Source organism: Coniosporium apollinis (assembly GCF_000281105.1).
Source record: "Coniosporium apollinis CBS 100218 chromosome Unknown supercont1.37, whole genome shotgun sequence".
In the NCBI taxonomy this organism is placed as follows: domain Eukaryota; kingdom Fungi; phylum Ascomycota; class Dothideomycetes; genus Coniosporium; species Coniosporium apollinis.
In genome coordinates, this window is record NW_006913299.1 from 229009 (window position 1) to 243262 (window position 14254).

The window sequence follows — 14254 nt, forward strand, 5'->3', positions numbered from 1 at the left end:
TGTTGCCAGGCCGGTCCAAGTTCGTTAGTACTAGTAGCCGGCTGTACATATGAAAAGCAGTGAAAGACTGTTCGTTGTCTCGTACGTTCCTATCGGAATGGCACTTGACGGTTACTAGTGCTGTTATACCCAACGCACCGTTCGGTTTCCGGCTGCGCTCACAACGTCCTCATTGATCACCTACAAGGCGACAAAACGTAGGGAAAGAGAGATGAACCTCAGTTCGGTTCATGTCACAGCCCGTGTTCTCCACGCGCTGTACTACATATGAGACAAACGGTCATCGTGTCGGGCAATATCTCACCCACCACACTAGGGACATCCGGCTTAGAAACACACATTAGCAAGGCGCATTCTCCAGCCCGTTTTTTCCGAGAAATGCCTTTCTCTGATCTCGTGCCACACCATCGTACCCACTCGCAACCCCAGCTCATCAAAGGGTCTCTTCCAGAAAGAAACGCTATAGAAACGCTATAGAGACACAACGCGCTCGAGGCAAGGCAGACCTTGCAGCCAGCTCTAGCTCGGAGACGTGCCGTGGTATGAGGCTAAGTTAAATACCCAGGGCATCGACACATCTGGTTCGTGAGTACCGATGAGGTATGTCTTTGAGGTGGCTGGGTATTGCATTTGAGGCGAACCAGTGCCTCTTCATTTCTGAACCGAACCGGGTGCGTCAACTGAGTACGGGGTGCTCCTGAACGAAAGAGGAGTTTCGAGACTCGAAGCCGTTCAGATGACTGGATTCGGAGATCCCATCTCACATCTCCAGAAGAGATACGGGTTGTACACAACAGGAGATACGGGCTTCCGTTCAGCAAGTCAAAGAAGCGCAAAATTGCTTTGAAGCTTTTGATTGTTTTTGGGCGACCACCTGCTCCTACGCTCGTTCTCTCAATCCTTTAGCTAGTGAGCCAGCTATGCACGCAACAAACAAGAGCTCAACGCTGGTCTGGAATCTCCCATCACAATCCAACCTCATACCAATCATCTAGTTCATCTGCTTAATGAGAGCATTGATGTGATCTTCCCGGTTGCCAAGATCACCGCCCTCGACGAAGTGCTTGAACTTCCTGGTGCGGAAGCCGCCGGTGGGGTTGCTCAGCTTGAACGGCCAGAGAGCGTTCGAGGCCTGCTTGAACTGTAGGAGGGGGCGCGGTCAGTACACGAGTCTGAGTTTTGGGGACAGCAGAGATTACTCACGTTCGGTCCGACAGTGAAGATCTCGTGGATGATATCCTCCACTGAGATGATGCCGTACTTGCCGAGCACCTCCTCAACGAGTGTGTTGTCGGTCAAGGGGATGCGCTGCTTCTCCTTCTTGATGTGCCCCCTCTTGTAGATGAGTTCGCGCACCGTCTTCAGGTTCGGGTAGCCGTAGGCAACAAAGGGCTCGACGATCTTAAGCATCTCGGACTGTAATCGTCAGCTCGTGTCACAGGACGCTGCGCCGATCTGGAATGGCTCTGCTTACAGTGGCCTTGGTCAACTGCACGAATACTCCGGAGTTGATTTGAAGGAGACGCAGCCTGGAGCGGGTTAGTAAAGAGCATGGCCTTTCAACTCGGAGTTCTCTCACAGTTGCAGCGTCTTCCGCTTCTTGGGATCAATCTTGTTGATACCCTATCGGTGGAGCCAATCAGCACTCAAGTCCAACCATCAGTAAAGCGGAGTTGCATAGCGTACCTTGATGCGGACAACGAAGACAAGGCGGTTCTCAGCGGGCACGTAGAACTCGCCCGCCTGCTTCGCCGCGCGCTTCAGCCGTATCGTCTCCCGCTCCTGGTCGCGGTACTCCTTGACGTATTTCTCGGCGCGTTGGAAGAGAACCTTGCGCTTCTCCTTGGAGGCCTGAGCGTAATGCCGTTAACGTTCACTCCCGCCAAGTCATCCCGCTGCAGCAGAGGCTTGCGACATATTCAGTCCCGAAAGATGGTATTGTAAACAACAGCATCGACCCGGAGGTCTAGTCGTACGGTTGGTAGATGTCATCACCATGGTCGCCCGCCTCTGCTGCCGAGCGCATAGAACGAAGTGTGTGCCTACCTCACGACGCTTCTGAAGGTCGGCAGCCCGGCTCTCTCGCTCCTTCTCCTGGCTCTTGCGCTTCTTGAGGAGAGTCTCGGGCACCAGGATCTGGTCTTGGGTCGGGACCGAGCTGTAATGGCCCAACGTTAGCAGGATGGTTGTGGCACGGAGTCGTCGCTCCGAGTGGAGCTGCTTCGGTGCGGAAGATGCATTTAAGGGAGAGGAACGAATCCCTCAACCCCAAGACCCCAATTCTTCAGTCCCTGCAGCTTGAGTGTGTGCCCATGCTGTAGAAAAGGAGGACCAGGAGGAGCTGGTGCTGGCGAGCAGCTAGCCCAGCGTGAGGAACCACGACCATCTGCTTTCTCGACTCGGGCGTCGAAGGGCGGCGCGATGTACGTACACCTTGACCGTACCGGCGTGCTTTGTGTGGGACATTATTGCGGCGGATTGCGGTGGATTTTGGCGGATTGGTCGACGACGGAGGTTGGGCGCAACTTCACTGCAAAATGAAATTCTACAAGCAGCGGATCGTGGGTTCAGGGCGGAGAAAGTGTTTTTCCGACACTGATCGTCACTTCGCGATCAACACCAGGAGCCGCATCACCAACTCCAGCCTGCTGCCATCTCCGAGCTCTGCACTCTGAACGCCAGACTAACCTAAGACTCTAAGAACGAGGCAAAAAATCACAGGAACAGGGCCGCAGGCACCACACCAGCTGGTCACAGGAATCAAAACTCCACCACCTGTAGGCGACACACTCTCCCCCCACCACCATGTCCACCCCCCACCGCATCCCCGGCCTCTCCGCCTTCTCCCGCACCCAAATAACCGCCGCCCAATACGCCTCCCACGGCCGGACGCTCCAAGAAACCCACGCCTCCTCCCTGCAGACCCAACTCGCCGTCTTCCAGTCCCTGCTCCACCAGTTCGCCGTCACGCACGCCAAGGACATCCGCTCCAACCCGACCTTCCGCGCCGAGTTCGCCAGGATGTGCAACGCCATCGGCGTGGATCCGCTCGCGTCGAGCCATACTGCGAGAGGCGCGGGAGGGAAGGAGGCCGGTGGCAGCTTCTGGAGCCAGATGCTGGGCGGGAGCGTGAATGATTTCTATTTCGAGTTGGCTGTGAGGGTTGTGGAGGTGTGTCGGGATACGAGGGCCGAGAATGGGGGGTTGGTCGCTGTGGCGGAGGTGAGGCAGAGGGTGCAGAAGGGACGGGGGGTCGGGGGTGGGATGGAGGTTTCGGAGTATGTAGAACCCATTGTTCGTTGTAGAAGAAATGATATTATGCTTGGGGATGATGAAGCTCATGCATGTGTGCAGTGACGATATTCTCCGCGCCGTCAAGTCGCTCGAGCCGCTGGGCTCGGGCTTTACGATCTTGAATCTGGGACACAAGCAGATGATACGGTCGGTGCCGAAGGAGCTGAACACGGACCAGTCGACTGTGCTGGAGGCGATACAGGTGCTTGGGCATGTCACGCTGTCGATGCTGCGGATCAACCTTAACTGGGAGCGGCCGCGGGCTATCGCTGTCATTGACGATCTGATGGCGGACTCTCTGGTTTGGGTGGATAAGCAGGCGGATGAGACGGAGTATTGGTCGCCCACGTTCATTCATGATACGGGAGGGCAGTAGGAGATAGGGAACTATGAGATTTGGTCACTACACGCACCTTCTCATGCCCCTCAAGCGGACCTTGGCCGTTATATGGCGCAGAGTTAGGAATCTTATCCCCTGATATTTTTCACGCACAGGAGCGAAGCTGTTAGCCATCGAGTTGGGAAGTGAGAGCTAAGTAAGAGTAGGGAGGTGGGGTGAGAGTTGCGAGATGATGTGTGAGAAGTGATGCGTGAGAAGCGGGGTGCGAGAGTGAAGATATTCTACGGAACGCACACATGTTACCGTATTTGGCGATATTTAACGTCCGTAGAACGGCGATGAACGTGAAAATGCCGAGAAAAGGTTCAGAAACGGTCAGAAAAAAAACGCATGTGGCCTCTTACGTTGGTCATCTGTTAGTCAAGCACGCTAAACAGCAGAAAGTCGGAGCTTGTAGCTTTGGTTTTTGATCTATCTGCCCAAGGTATTCACGAAACTGTCAAAGTGCAGCAGTGCTCCCGGCGCAGCTGACCTGCACATACTGCGAACTCCCCATGAAGAAAAAACAGCTCATACTGGAACCTATGCCTGGATAGCCCTGCCCAGCGCACCACCCGTGAACCCTTGACCCCTCCTCTGCCCGCCCTGTCCGCCTCTCCCCATGCCACCCCTTCCACGCCCACCTCCACGCCCACCACGGCCGCCGCGACCACCTTCCCGCTCAAAAGCATTGCTGGTACCCGCCGTCCGCTGCTCAAGCGTCTTCTCGTTCGACTCAATCAAGCCACTCGCCTTGTCGCTGAGCGTGAGGGCCAGGCTCTGGAGTCTCGAGAGTTCGACGCCGCGCCTGAAGAGGATGGCGCTATTGACCTGGTCAAGAGCAGCAGCGAGTTCCTCATGGCTGATCATCTTGCTGACGACAGCCGAGACCTTGCGTTCCGACAACTCGAACATGGAGGCCAGGGTGCTGATGGAGAGGGTATCGTAGAATGGGGCGTAAGTAAAGAGGTAGGTGCGGAGACCTTCCTCCTGGATCTGCTCCGACAGCATCTCCTTGATCTTGGCGGAGCCGGCCATAAGCTCCCAGATCTTGATGGAGTTGATGAAGTCCGCGGCCTTCTTCCACTCGCCTGCTGCGAGTGCCTTAGAAGCCTGCATGACGTGGTCGCGGGTGTTCTCGGGTGGGCCTGTGAAGATCTGGCGCTCATGGTATTCTAACAGCCGGCGGTACGTCTTGCTGATGACCCGTTTCCTGATGTCCGGAGAAGAACCAACCTGGGCCAGCAGGGGAATCTCCAAGAGCATGGAGCAGGTGAGGTAGACGCATTCCAGTAGCTCGAGGTTAATATGCATATGGAATGGTAGCTGTCGCTGTCTCTCCAATCGCTCTTGCTCTGGCGAAATCTGGGAGTACCGCTGCATCTGAAGGCCCTGGGCGAGGAGCTCCTTCTGCCTGTTGCTACCGCAGATCTCTTGCAAGGAGTTTTGTGCCTCATAAACAAGGCCCGCACGGAAAGCGCATAGACCGACTTGGACCAGTGTTCGGTTGAACAGGATCTGAGTGTTGACGTCGAAGTTGTTGATGGTGTCCTGAAGATGTGACATCAACATCATGTCGCGTGCGCGGAAGTATTGGTCGTGAAGCGCGAGGTAATAGACTTGGCACAGCATGGCCCGAGACCGGATGATGCCCTCGCTGTGCTGGAAGAGATACGTGCAAATAGTCTGCACAAGGGCGCCGGTATTGGTAGAATCCTTTCGTGGCATGATGCTCGAGTCGAGCTCGGCCGGGATGGTTTCCCACGCCTTCTCTTCGAGGATGGCGACAACTTGTGATGGCTCAACGAAGAGCTGTCAGCATATTTCTTCGCAAAACACATAGCAAATGCTTACCTTGAAGTAGATGTGCTCTAGGCGGCGCATGAGCACTCGGTTGACGCTATCCTGTGAGGCATCCAGCTTTGGGTTCTTCCTCAGACCTTCAACGTACAGCTGTGAGCGCACGATGTTCGTATACAGCGCGGTCTCATCTCTCAGTCTGTCGACGTATTCCGCAGTATGGGGATCGATATGTTGGAGCGAGCGAGTCAGCTCATCATCCAGCCTCTCGATGAACGATGCGATACTGCCGGGGATTTTGAAGGGCCCGGAGTCGTCGCTGGGCGGTATTTGCGGTTGCTTCTCATCGTCCTCCCACTCTTCTGCGCCTTCAATGACAACGATATCCTCATTTGACTCGAGTACCTCCAACAGCGTCGCAAATTCGTGCTCGGCTAATTTCCATTGTTCCTGAGTCATCTGGGTACCGGTACCAGATGTCAAGTCGAAGCGCGTTGAGATGAGCATCAGAAGTACGCGAATCTTCTGGTAATCGGTCGCAGCCACGTCGAGGAGCTTTTCCATAGTCCTGATTGATTCAAGGCGGTCGGTACCTTTCCTACCGCGGGCTTCAATGATCGTGCGGAGGTTCTTGAGAATGCTTTCGGGCGTGTAGCGTACAGGCCGACCCTTCGTATCAACCTCAATAAAGCCCTCATTGTCGGCTCCTTCGATCGCCTCGGCTGCGCTGAGGAAATGCTGCCTCGGCCTCTTTGGTGCAGGAGGTGCTTCTTCAATAATCTCTTCCCGCATGTAGGCCTCCGGGTTCTCTCGGTATGCCTCAACCTCCTTGGAGTAATCCTTCACGATCTTGCGTAGCTTCTGCCTCATGGCATTAAGACCTCGAGTATTGACCGCGTTCATCTTCTTCGGCGAAACCTTCTGCTTCTCCATGGTCTCGAGCATGGTCGTTTCAAGGTCGGCGATGGTCTTGATGTAGAGCTTCGGGACTTTGCCATCTCTTTCCCGGGTGAGGGTTGGTATTTGGCGGTTGAGGTTATCGAACTCTGTCGTTGACACGAGTTGTTAGTATTCTCTAAGTCCCGTAAATCTGACCTTCAAAGTCCTGGCGGACTTACCTGTAGAGATTACTGCCCAGTCGTTGATCTTCTCGGCATTCTCGATGAGTCTAATCGTGCCTTCTAGTGCCTCGAACCTGTTCTGGTCAGAATCTCTCCAATGTTCCAAACTAGGAAGCCCAAATACCTCTTGTCCTTCGCACTCTTGACGATCGTAACTTTCTGCGCTGCCCGTCAGCGCCCTGAACTTCTTCGAAAAATTGCACAATTGTGAGAACCCACATCTTCCTCGTCCGTCTCCTCATCTGATGCGTCACCTTTCAAGAACTTGGCCGCGCCGGTTTTGCCCGTATCTTCATCGTCCGTGTCCTCATCCTCGCTCTCTTCCTCTTCTTCCTCGCTGCTGCTCTCCTCCTCGGACTTCTCTGCCTCCCCCTCGCTGTAGAGCCTATTGACGGTGCGCATCAGCATGTATCCCAAGAGTGTTCGATGTCGGGAGACGTACTCCTCCTCCTCAGATGAGCTCTCGCTGCTGGAGTCCGCCGCAAAGAATCTCGACATCTTGTCCGAGTGTAACTATTTGTGATTCAGTTGAGTGCGGTTTCGGACGCTGTTTATGGTTTGGGGACCGAGCAGAGGTTCTGGACGGACGCTTCTGTGCCGGATGGTTGTTCGGTGGAAACTTCGCTCTGTATGGGCACGAAGACAGTTGTCGTTGTGAACGTCGATATTCCGATGTGAGTCGCGCTGTTCGGCTGTGGAGGGGCGCAAGTCATGAAATCTTGGCAGCGCTAGGCTCCTTTAGGCACGTTTCTCAGTCCCATTGTTGCTCCTCGAAAGTTGACTTATGCAGTAACATCTCACGCATGACAAAGTGCCTGTGAAGTGGTATGGAGGACCTCATGTTGTTCTGCCAGCGCTCGTCTATATGAAACGCACTGAGATCCCTGGCATGGTTACTCCTAGTGCGGTGAACCACTCAATCACAGCTCGTCTGCATGAAGGCAAATAGTCAAACTCAAGGCTTCTATCAGATATCCCAGTCACTTTCTCGAAGATTGCATAACACGGTGTAGATACTCGTGCGATTCGACAGCTACAAGCATACTCTGCTGTCTTGAACCCTTTGTTCCCCAGCCTGTGAGCCACTGTGAACTTGCTGCCCGAGCGCACACACCCTATCTCAAGGTACTTGAACCGAATTGCATCTCGTCCTGCAGTCTTTGTGGGTGTCCAGCACTCACCATGTGTGAAGACGTGCTGATGTAAAATTCCAACCGGCGCCTCCTAGGACCTCCTGCAGCACCCTAGGGGGCTTTTAACGCTCGGATCGCCCTATCGCAGTGGAGCTACAGTCTTAGTCTCCTCCCGGAGGATGTGATGCGCGTAAGAGATATCAATCTGGTTGCGCCTGTCACTCCAGACTGGATGCAGGCTCTGAGAGAGACAAGGAGGGTACAGCGGAACAACAATCCCTCGGAATCTCCATCCCCAATCTCTCCATTTGGACGTCGTGGTCCGTTGGTAATGATAATCAAGCGTCGCTTGCGCCTCGAACTCATCTTCAGTGCCATCCTGACTGGCTCATGTAACCTTCTTCCAGCGTGCGGTCTTCCAGATTCCGGATGAAGTCTCGGTTGCCTGTTGCGCGATTCCCTCTAGCTCGACTGTCACGCCTCCTAGCACTCGCCGAGGTTGAATCAGCGGCACCTTCGGGCGGCGGAGGATAGTACGCTGGACTCGGCTGCAATCTGATCGGGGCATTCGGATCCAGGTGGCTAATCACCCGCTGCAACGCTGGTGGAATGCCGCTCTGCTGCTGATCTACGGTCGAAGCCCTTTGGCGACCTGCTCGCGTCGTTGCTTGGGCATATAGATTCGGCTGAGCGTTGTACCGAGGAGTTTGTCCCTGCTGAACCACACCCAGCTGCTGTCCGTAGCCAGTTTGAGCCGGATAGGGCGGTGGAGCCCCTTGGTGGTTCGGGCTGTACATGCTGTTGTACGCAGCGGGACTCTGGACGTGTGGGCTTTGGGCGTACTGGCTCATCTGCATGTTTGCGTAGGCAGCGCTTTGGGCCTGCGCTTGAGCAGCTTGTTGTGCGCGTTGCTTGCTCAGGGCTTCTGCCCGCTGCTGCTCTTGCACGCCGGGTGCAGGCGATCGGCTGGATCCGGACTTATACATCATCGGCGGCACGAAAGGTCCTGTGTACTTCTGCTGAGTAATGAACGGGTGGAGCTTCGCTTGATTCGGCGTCCACCGTTCTAGAGGATTCAGGTTGAGTAATCCTTGTGCGAAATCGATGAATGCCGTTCGGTTTGCCATTTCTGCATGCGTCAGTTTACGAAGGAAAGTGAACAACATCAAACATACCTCGCTCAATCTCCGCCGGCTTCATGTTTTTCCGCGGCATTGGGTAGTTTTTGATGATCTCAGGCAATGTAGTCGCCGAGAAGTACTTCTTGCTTGGCTGCTCTTTCGTACCGTGCTCCCGCGAGTATTGCTCCATGCTCTTGAGTCGATACGTCCGTCTGCCAAAGTCGTCTTGGGTCTTCTCAAAGAATTCGCCAGACTGCTTGCCCATCTCCAACATCCAGGTCGGAGGTAGGCCGAGCATCTCTGTTATCCGTGCAACCTGGTTGTACTCGGAGGACCCTGGGAACAGCGGGAGACCGAGGAACAGCTCTACCACTATGCATCCCAATGACCACACGTCGATTGCGGCAGAGTAGCTGAGCCAACAATCAGTCAAACAACGCGCGACTAGGCAAACTATCACTTACGGTAATCCAAGCAACACCTCCGGGGATCGGTAGAACCTCGACTGAATGTAAGTGTAGACAGTTTGTCGCTCATCGCAGGCCGAACCAAAGTCGATGATCTTGATGATAGGGCTCTCAAGGCTGAATTTGGTCAGTAAGGATTCTCTAACTCACTTTGACAGACTCACTTTTTCAACAAGATGTTTTCGGGCTTCAAGTCACAGTGTATCAGTTTCGCCTTGCCTAACAATGCCAAGCCATTAAGCAGTTGCTGTGCGAAGACCCGCACTAGGGTTGTGCTGAGACCTCGGAATTGGTTCTGCTTGATCAGCTCGTACAAGTTGACACTGAGCAGCTCAAACACCAAGCACAGATGCTGCCGGTGGATGAATGTATCTTTGAGGCGCAGGAGATGATGATCATCGTTCTTGTCCATTTGTTTGTTTAACTGTCGTCGAATCAGCACAAGGTCCGGTCTATTAAAAAGAAACGCTACATACCAGATCAAGCACTGACACTTCCATCATGCTTTGGTTGAAGTATGCCGTCCGATTCTTGATAACCTTCACCGCAACAACCTCCTGAGTCCGTAGGTTTTGGCACTTGACGACCTGACCGAAAGTGCCCTGGCCTAGGACATCTAGGATGAGGTATCGGTTCTTGTGGCCCGCTTCTTCAGAGCCCAAGATGTCGTTGACGTAGAGAATGTAGTCGCTGTCTTCGTTGTCGTAGCCATCGTTCTTCACGCCTTTGCTCGGTTTGGTCAAAACTCGACGCGGGTTGCGAGACGATTCGTATTTGAAGTTCGGATTGCAGATTCTGTAGGTAGCGGGCAAGTGCGTCGTCAGAGCTTGAAGCGGGCTGAGGAAGCCACCCTCAGGGTTTGCGCGGCGGAATGGCGGTTGCTTGTTCACCTTTGGCTCGAGGTCGCTGATGTTGTGACATTTGGTAAAGCGAGGCACAGCACCACGAGACGTTTGCGGTTGGGAGGTTGGGGCTTGCGGATGTCTAGGAGATCTTGCTTCTCGACCGTACAGCGCGTTCAGCTGCGCAGTCGCGGACTGGGGGTAGTAGCTTTCAGGGCTCATGTTAGACTGGATAGGTGGTAATTGTGAGGCGTGGGCGCGGGTTGCTGTAAGAGCTTTGTTAGGCTGTTGCGAATGAGTAGTGCTTAGGAGCAAGCTTACTTGGAGGAGAATAGTAGCTTTGAGGAGGCGACATGTACGGATTGTTGCGGGTGGGAGACTGACGTGAGCCCTGCGTCTGTGGGGTATAGCTACTGTAGGTGGGCTGACTTGATTGCTGAGGAGTTGCGCCGTAGGGCGACGAGGGTGAAAGGTTCATGGGTGAATACCTCCGGGCAGCGGCCGAGTCTTCTTGCTGAATGAACTGCGACGAGTGCCTATGTTGGTGATTGGGACGTGAAGGATACTTCGGCTTGTTGTATGGATCAGCGTCCTCCATCGGGACATCCCCATCACCGTCACCGTTGTACTCGGATGCCCGACTCTGCGCTGCTGGCGGCGACGAGATTGCCATGGATGCTGCTCGCGAGACGATGGAAGGCGACTGGAAAGCCTCTTGCTTTACTGGCGTAGGCCCATTGGCGTCTCGGTGCGGGTGTTGAGCGGTGGGGGGATTGTGAGGTGCATACCGCGCCTGCCGGCTGGAGGAAGGACTGTCGACAAAGGAGCCCCATTGAGGATCCATGTTGGTAGACTCGGATTGCGCAGCGAAGACAGCGGTCGGAAGGGTTGCTTGGGCTCACCCGGTGCAGCTCGTTACGGCAGCGGAGTGGTGGTACTGTGCATGCCGGGTCTACCGTACCGTCGAGGGTATTGCCGCAGTAGCACGGAGTCTTACAGGCTGGGATGCTGACACAGGCGCACGTCTACCTTCCAAGGCTTGCAACACGCGTTGTAGGCGTGAGATGCGCCAGTGGGGAGCGCCGGCTCGTGCACGGCAGCGATGAGTGCGGGATACGCGATGTCGCGACCTGAGCCAGCGGAGGGGTGGAGGCTGCGCGAGAAGACGCTGTGACCGAGGAATGCGGGTGTTGGAGGACAGTAGTGGGCGGAAGCCTCTGTATGCCCGACGGCTGGATTGCGACGAGTGAGCGGTGCCGCTTGTGTTGGCAACCGGGCAGCAGCGATGCGTCAGGGCTGAGGGTGAGCGCTTGGTGGTTTGGTGGGTTGGTGCGAGGGAGTGGGCTTGGTTGGCCGGATCTTGTTGGCCTGGAGTTTGAGGCTGAGAGCGTGTCTGCCCTCCAGGCCGGAGCCCCTTGATATTACAGCTCACGCCGGTTGACGGCAAGACATCAGCCCTGGCAGGTCCGTAGGAGCCGCCACTTTCCCATGAAGACCATGGGTCTATCCCCACGGGATACCAAATCTCGCGATATCGGCGACCTTCTCATGGTTTCCGAACAAGGCATCATCGATTGTTTGCCTGTTGCCAGCCATTCTCTCTCTTTGACTTTGGGCAGCACTCCTGTGATAGCACATCGAAAGAATCCATTACACATGATCAGTCCAATGGGAGGAGTGGGAGAAGCGTGAGGGTACCCTCACAGTCGAGTCAAGGCTTTTATCTGCCAAAAACTACATCGGAGGAGAGAGGTAGGTTGGCCAACCCAGATGGTTTGGCGCAGAGCTTTAGGGGAGAACCGTCCACTGTCACGACACTAACGTGGGACCATGGAAGGCCTTTGCTATTGACGCGCTGTCCAAATATCATCATGGCTCCGCATCTGGGCGTGGTTAAGCATATCGTCACAGGACGTACCCTTCCAGGCAAGCTGTGGTCGTCTCCTCCAACTGAAGGAGGAGTAGGTATAGGACAAGGTACTGCAGAAACATTCTCGGAGAGACTGCAACGAAGCACTTGAGATTCGCTCCGATCCATAATTCCATCAGCTTCCGCAAACGATGGTGAACTGCTACCATTCACGCTTGCCCGTTTCACACCATTAACCGGATGGCTGCCCAGGAGTGCGAGAGGATCGGCCGTTTGCTTGCAAACATGTCAAAAGCGCGCAGATTTGCACTCATCTTCACCGTTCATTTCGCTTATATCTGTCCTCTCGTCTCTCTGAAAGCTCTTAGGTCTGACTCCAGTCTTTCTCTTGCGGCAACTTCTCATATCACAAATCCTTCTATCCGTCGATGGCAGCAAAATATATTCCACCGCATCTAAGACGGCAGCTAGCCAGTGCGGAGGCATCCGCTGCCGCTGATACGGAGCCCAGTGATAGCATTGATCCCGTCAATCCGGCTGGAAGTACCGTCAACGAGAGTGAGGCGAAGATCCGCGATGTGAAACTGGTAGCCACGTACAACTGGATCGACGAATCAGCGCCGACCATACTCGTCCCGGGTGAGCGTGGATATGATTCACTTCGTTGTATTATTGTCGTTATCGTTGTTGTAGGCTTCGGGTGCTGACTTCAGACGGTTTGTAGGATTACCCTCGACATGGAATCCTCCAAGTGAGAATCAACCTCTCGATTCTGACGAAGTCGGCCGCTTCGTGGACCAAAATGCCGACCGGAACCCGCGCTCTCCCATTGAGCCGCTCATTCGCGCTGTTCTAACAGTCCAGCCCGAGTTCGCTTTTGACGGGCTCGACATCGTCTCGGATCGGCGTCCGCTCAGCCATCTTTTTTGAGTTTTGCCCGCAACCCAAAAGAATGCAGCTCCTTCAAATTTGGTGTCCAGCTCGTCGGCAAGACCTTGATCCTCGTTCGCATAGAGGACAAAACGCGTGTCTACTCGACACACCTCCAGTACCGCAACGCCTTTGAGCAAACCTACACAGCTGTCGAGCCGGTTGCAAAGCGGACCACGTCTCATCACCGTATCTCAAACTACAAGTTCGGGAGCATCGACCTTCTCGTTTGGTTCGTCGCCGATGCGTACCTGCCCAAGCACCCATCGGTTGTGACTGGAGAGCCGACTGAAAGCAGCGCAGCTGATCTGGTCAAGTGGACGAGCACCATAACATTAGCATCGCCGCCACCAAGTCTGGAAGACCCGAACGTTGCCAAAGGGGTCTTTGTGGTTGATGGTGGACGGATTGTCCCACAGGCCGCTGTACTGGAACTCACGACGCGCTCTGCATTCTCGAGAATCCCGTTCAAGATCAACACGAAGATTCCAGATTTGTGGATCTTGCAGACGCCACATTTTGTTGGAGCTTATTACAAGCATGAGAAGTAGGTGCATTGGCGTCGGACGGTCTATGTCTGCGGTATCTCGGTTGCAGCACCCCTGTCAGCGAAGAAAGCTCTCTTTTCAATACTAATCTATCCCTTGAGTCGGAGCACCTTATACACCTCTCATTGCATACTGGTCCAGGAAATTCTCATGATCCTGGAATCATGGGGCTTTCCTTTTCTGCTTGTGTTTACGATCTACCGTCAACAGCCGAGTAAAAGCGCTGCAGCTAGTGTTTCTGCCGTCACCTTCAGTACTAGATGACTCAATTCCCCCTCCCACAAGAACTCTACCATTTCGTTCTCTTCCACTGCTCCTGTGTTTTCAGATCAGCTGACCGGTTATCAACAGACCTATCTGGGAGACCCCTTCGCCACGAGCCGTTTTCGACACCCCTAAAGTGACCGACGTTCGCGGCAGGGTCCAGGACTGGGAGGCACGTGAATCACAAAACCTGCAGAAATTCGCCGAACTCCTCAATCGTATCATTGGAACCGTTCGCACGGGCTCGCCTGAGAGCTTCCAGGGTGTAAGGCTCCCACATCGCACATCTTGCACACCACTGACAAGTCTTCATCAGACCTCGCACTGTTTGTACATCCTCCGCTGCGATGGCAAGGGGGCCGATATCGTTGTCGAGCAGGCCGGACCGGAGCATTTTGCGGCGTTGCCAGAGGAGTTCGAAGGCCTTTTTGGAGCTGGAAAGCTTCAGAGTAATGAGTAGAGGCGGCTCTGGCAGTCATGATTCC

At 54.6% G+C, this 14254-nt stretch overlaps 5 protein-coding genes across 5 annotated transcripts; 2 read left to right on the top strand and 3 right to left on the bottom strand.

The window, feature by feature from the left end:
* Nucleotides 1-991: 991 nt before the first annotated feature.
* Nucleotides 992-2466, bottom strand: W97_07064 (60S ribosomal protein L7; the record flags this gene model as incomplete). Its single annotated transcript, XM_007784936.1, has 7 exons — nt 992-1141; nt 1204-1416; nt 1475-1529; nt 1580-1623; nt 1687-1851; nt 2047-2158; nt 2432-2466. 7 exons carry the CDS (start codon nt 2464-2466, stop codon nt 992-994), a joined length of 774 nt encoding a protein of 257 aa, XP_007783126.1.
* A 339-nt stretch (nt 2467-2805) lies between these two features.
* Nucleotides 2806-3670, top strand: W97_07065 (uncharacterized protein; the record flags this gene model as incomplete). Its single annotated transcript, XM_007784937.1, has 2 exons — nt 2806-3278; nt 3355-3670. 2 exons carry the CDS (start codon nt 2806-2808, stop codon nt 3668-3670), a joined length of 789 nt encoding a protein of 262 aa, XP_007783127.1.
* Nucleotides 3671-4216: 546 nt separating this feature from the next.
* W97_07066 (eukaryotic translation initiation factor 3 subunit C) lies at nt 4217-7092 on the bottom strand (the record flags this gene model as incomplete). The annotated part of the gene is made up of 6 exons (XM_007784938.1): nt 4217-5473; nt 5528-6519; nt 6592-6668; nt 6719-6753; nt 6814-6979; nt 7037-7092. The coding sequence occupies 6 exons, from the start codon at nt 7090-7092 to the stop codon at nt 4217-4219; spliced, it is 2583 nt and encodes an 860-aa protein (XP_007783128.1).
* A 1003-nt stretch (nt 7093-8095) lies between these two features.
* Nucleotides 8096-11001, bottom strand: W97_07067 (CMGC/DYRK/YAK protein kinase; the record flags this gene model as incomplete). The annotated part of the gene is made up of 6 exons (XM_007784939.1): nt 8096-8856; nt 8903-9261; nt 9313-9432; nt 9480-9739; nt 9792-10432; nt 10479-11001. The coding sequence occupies 6 exons, from the start codon at nt 10999-11001 to the stop codon at nt 8096-8098; spliced, it is 2664 nt and encodes an 887-aa protein (XP_007783129.1).
* A 1454-nt stretch (nt 11002-12455) lies between these two features.
* Nucleotides 12456-13508, top strand: W97_07068 (uncharacterized protein; the record flags this gene model as incomplete). The annotated part of the gene is made up of 3 exons (XM_007784940.1): nt 12456-12666; nt 12752-12934; nt 12979-13508. 3 exons carry the CDS (start codon nt 12456-12458, stop codon nt 13506-13508), a joined length of 924 nt encoding a protein of 307 aa, XP_007783130.1.
* Nucleotides 13509-14254: the final 746 nt, after the last annotated feature.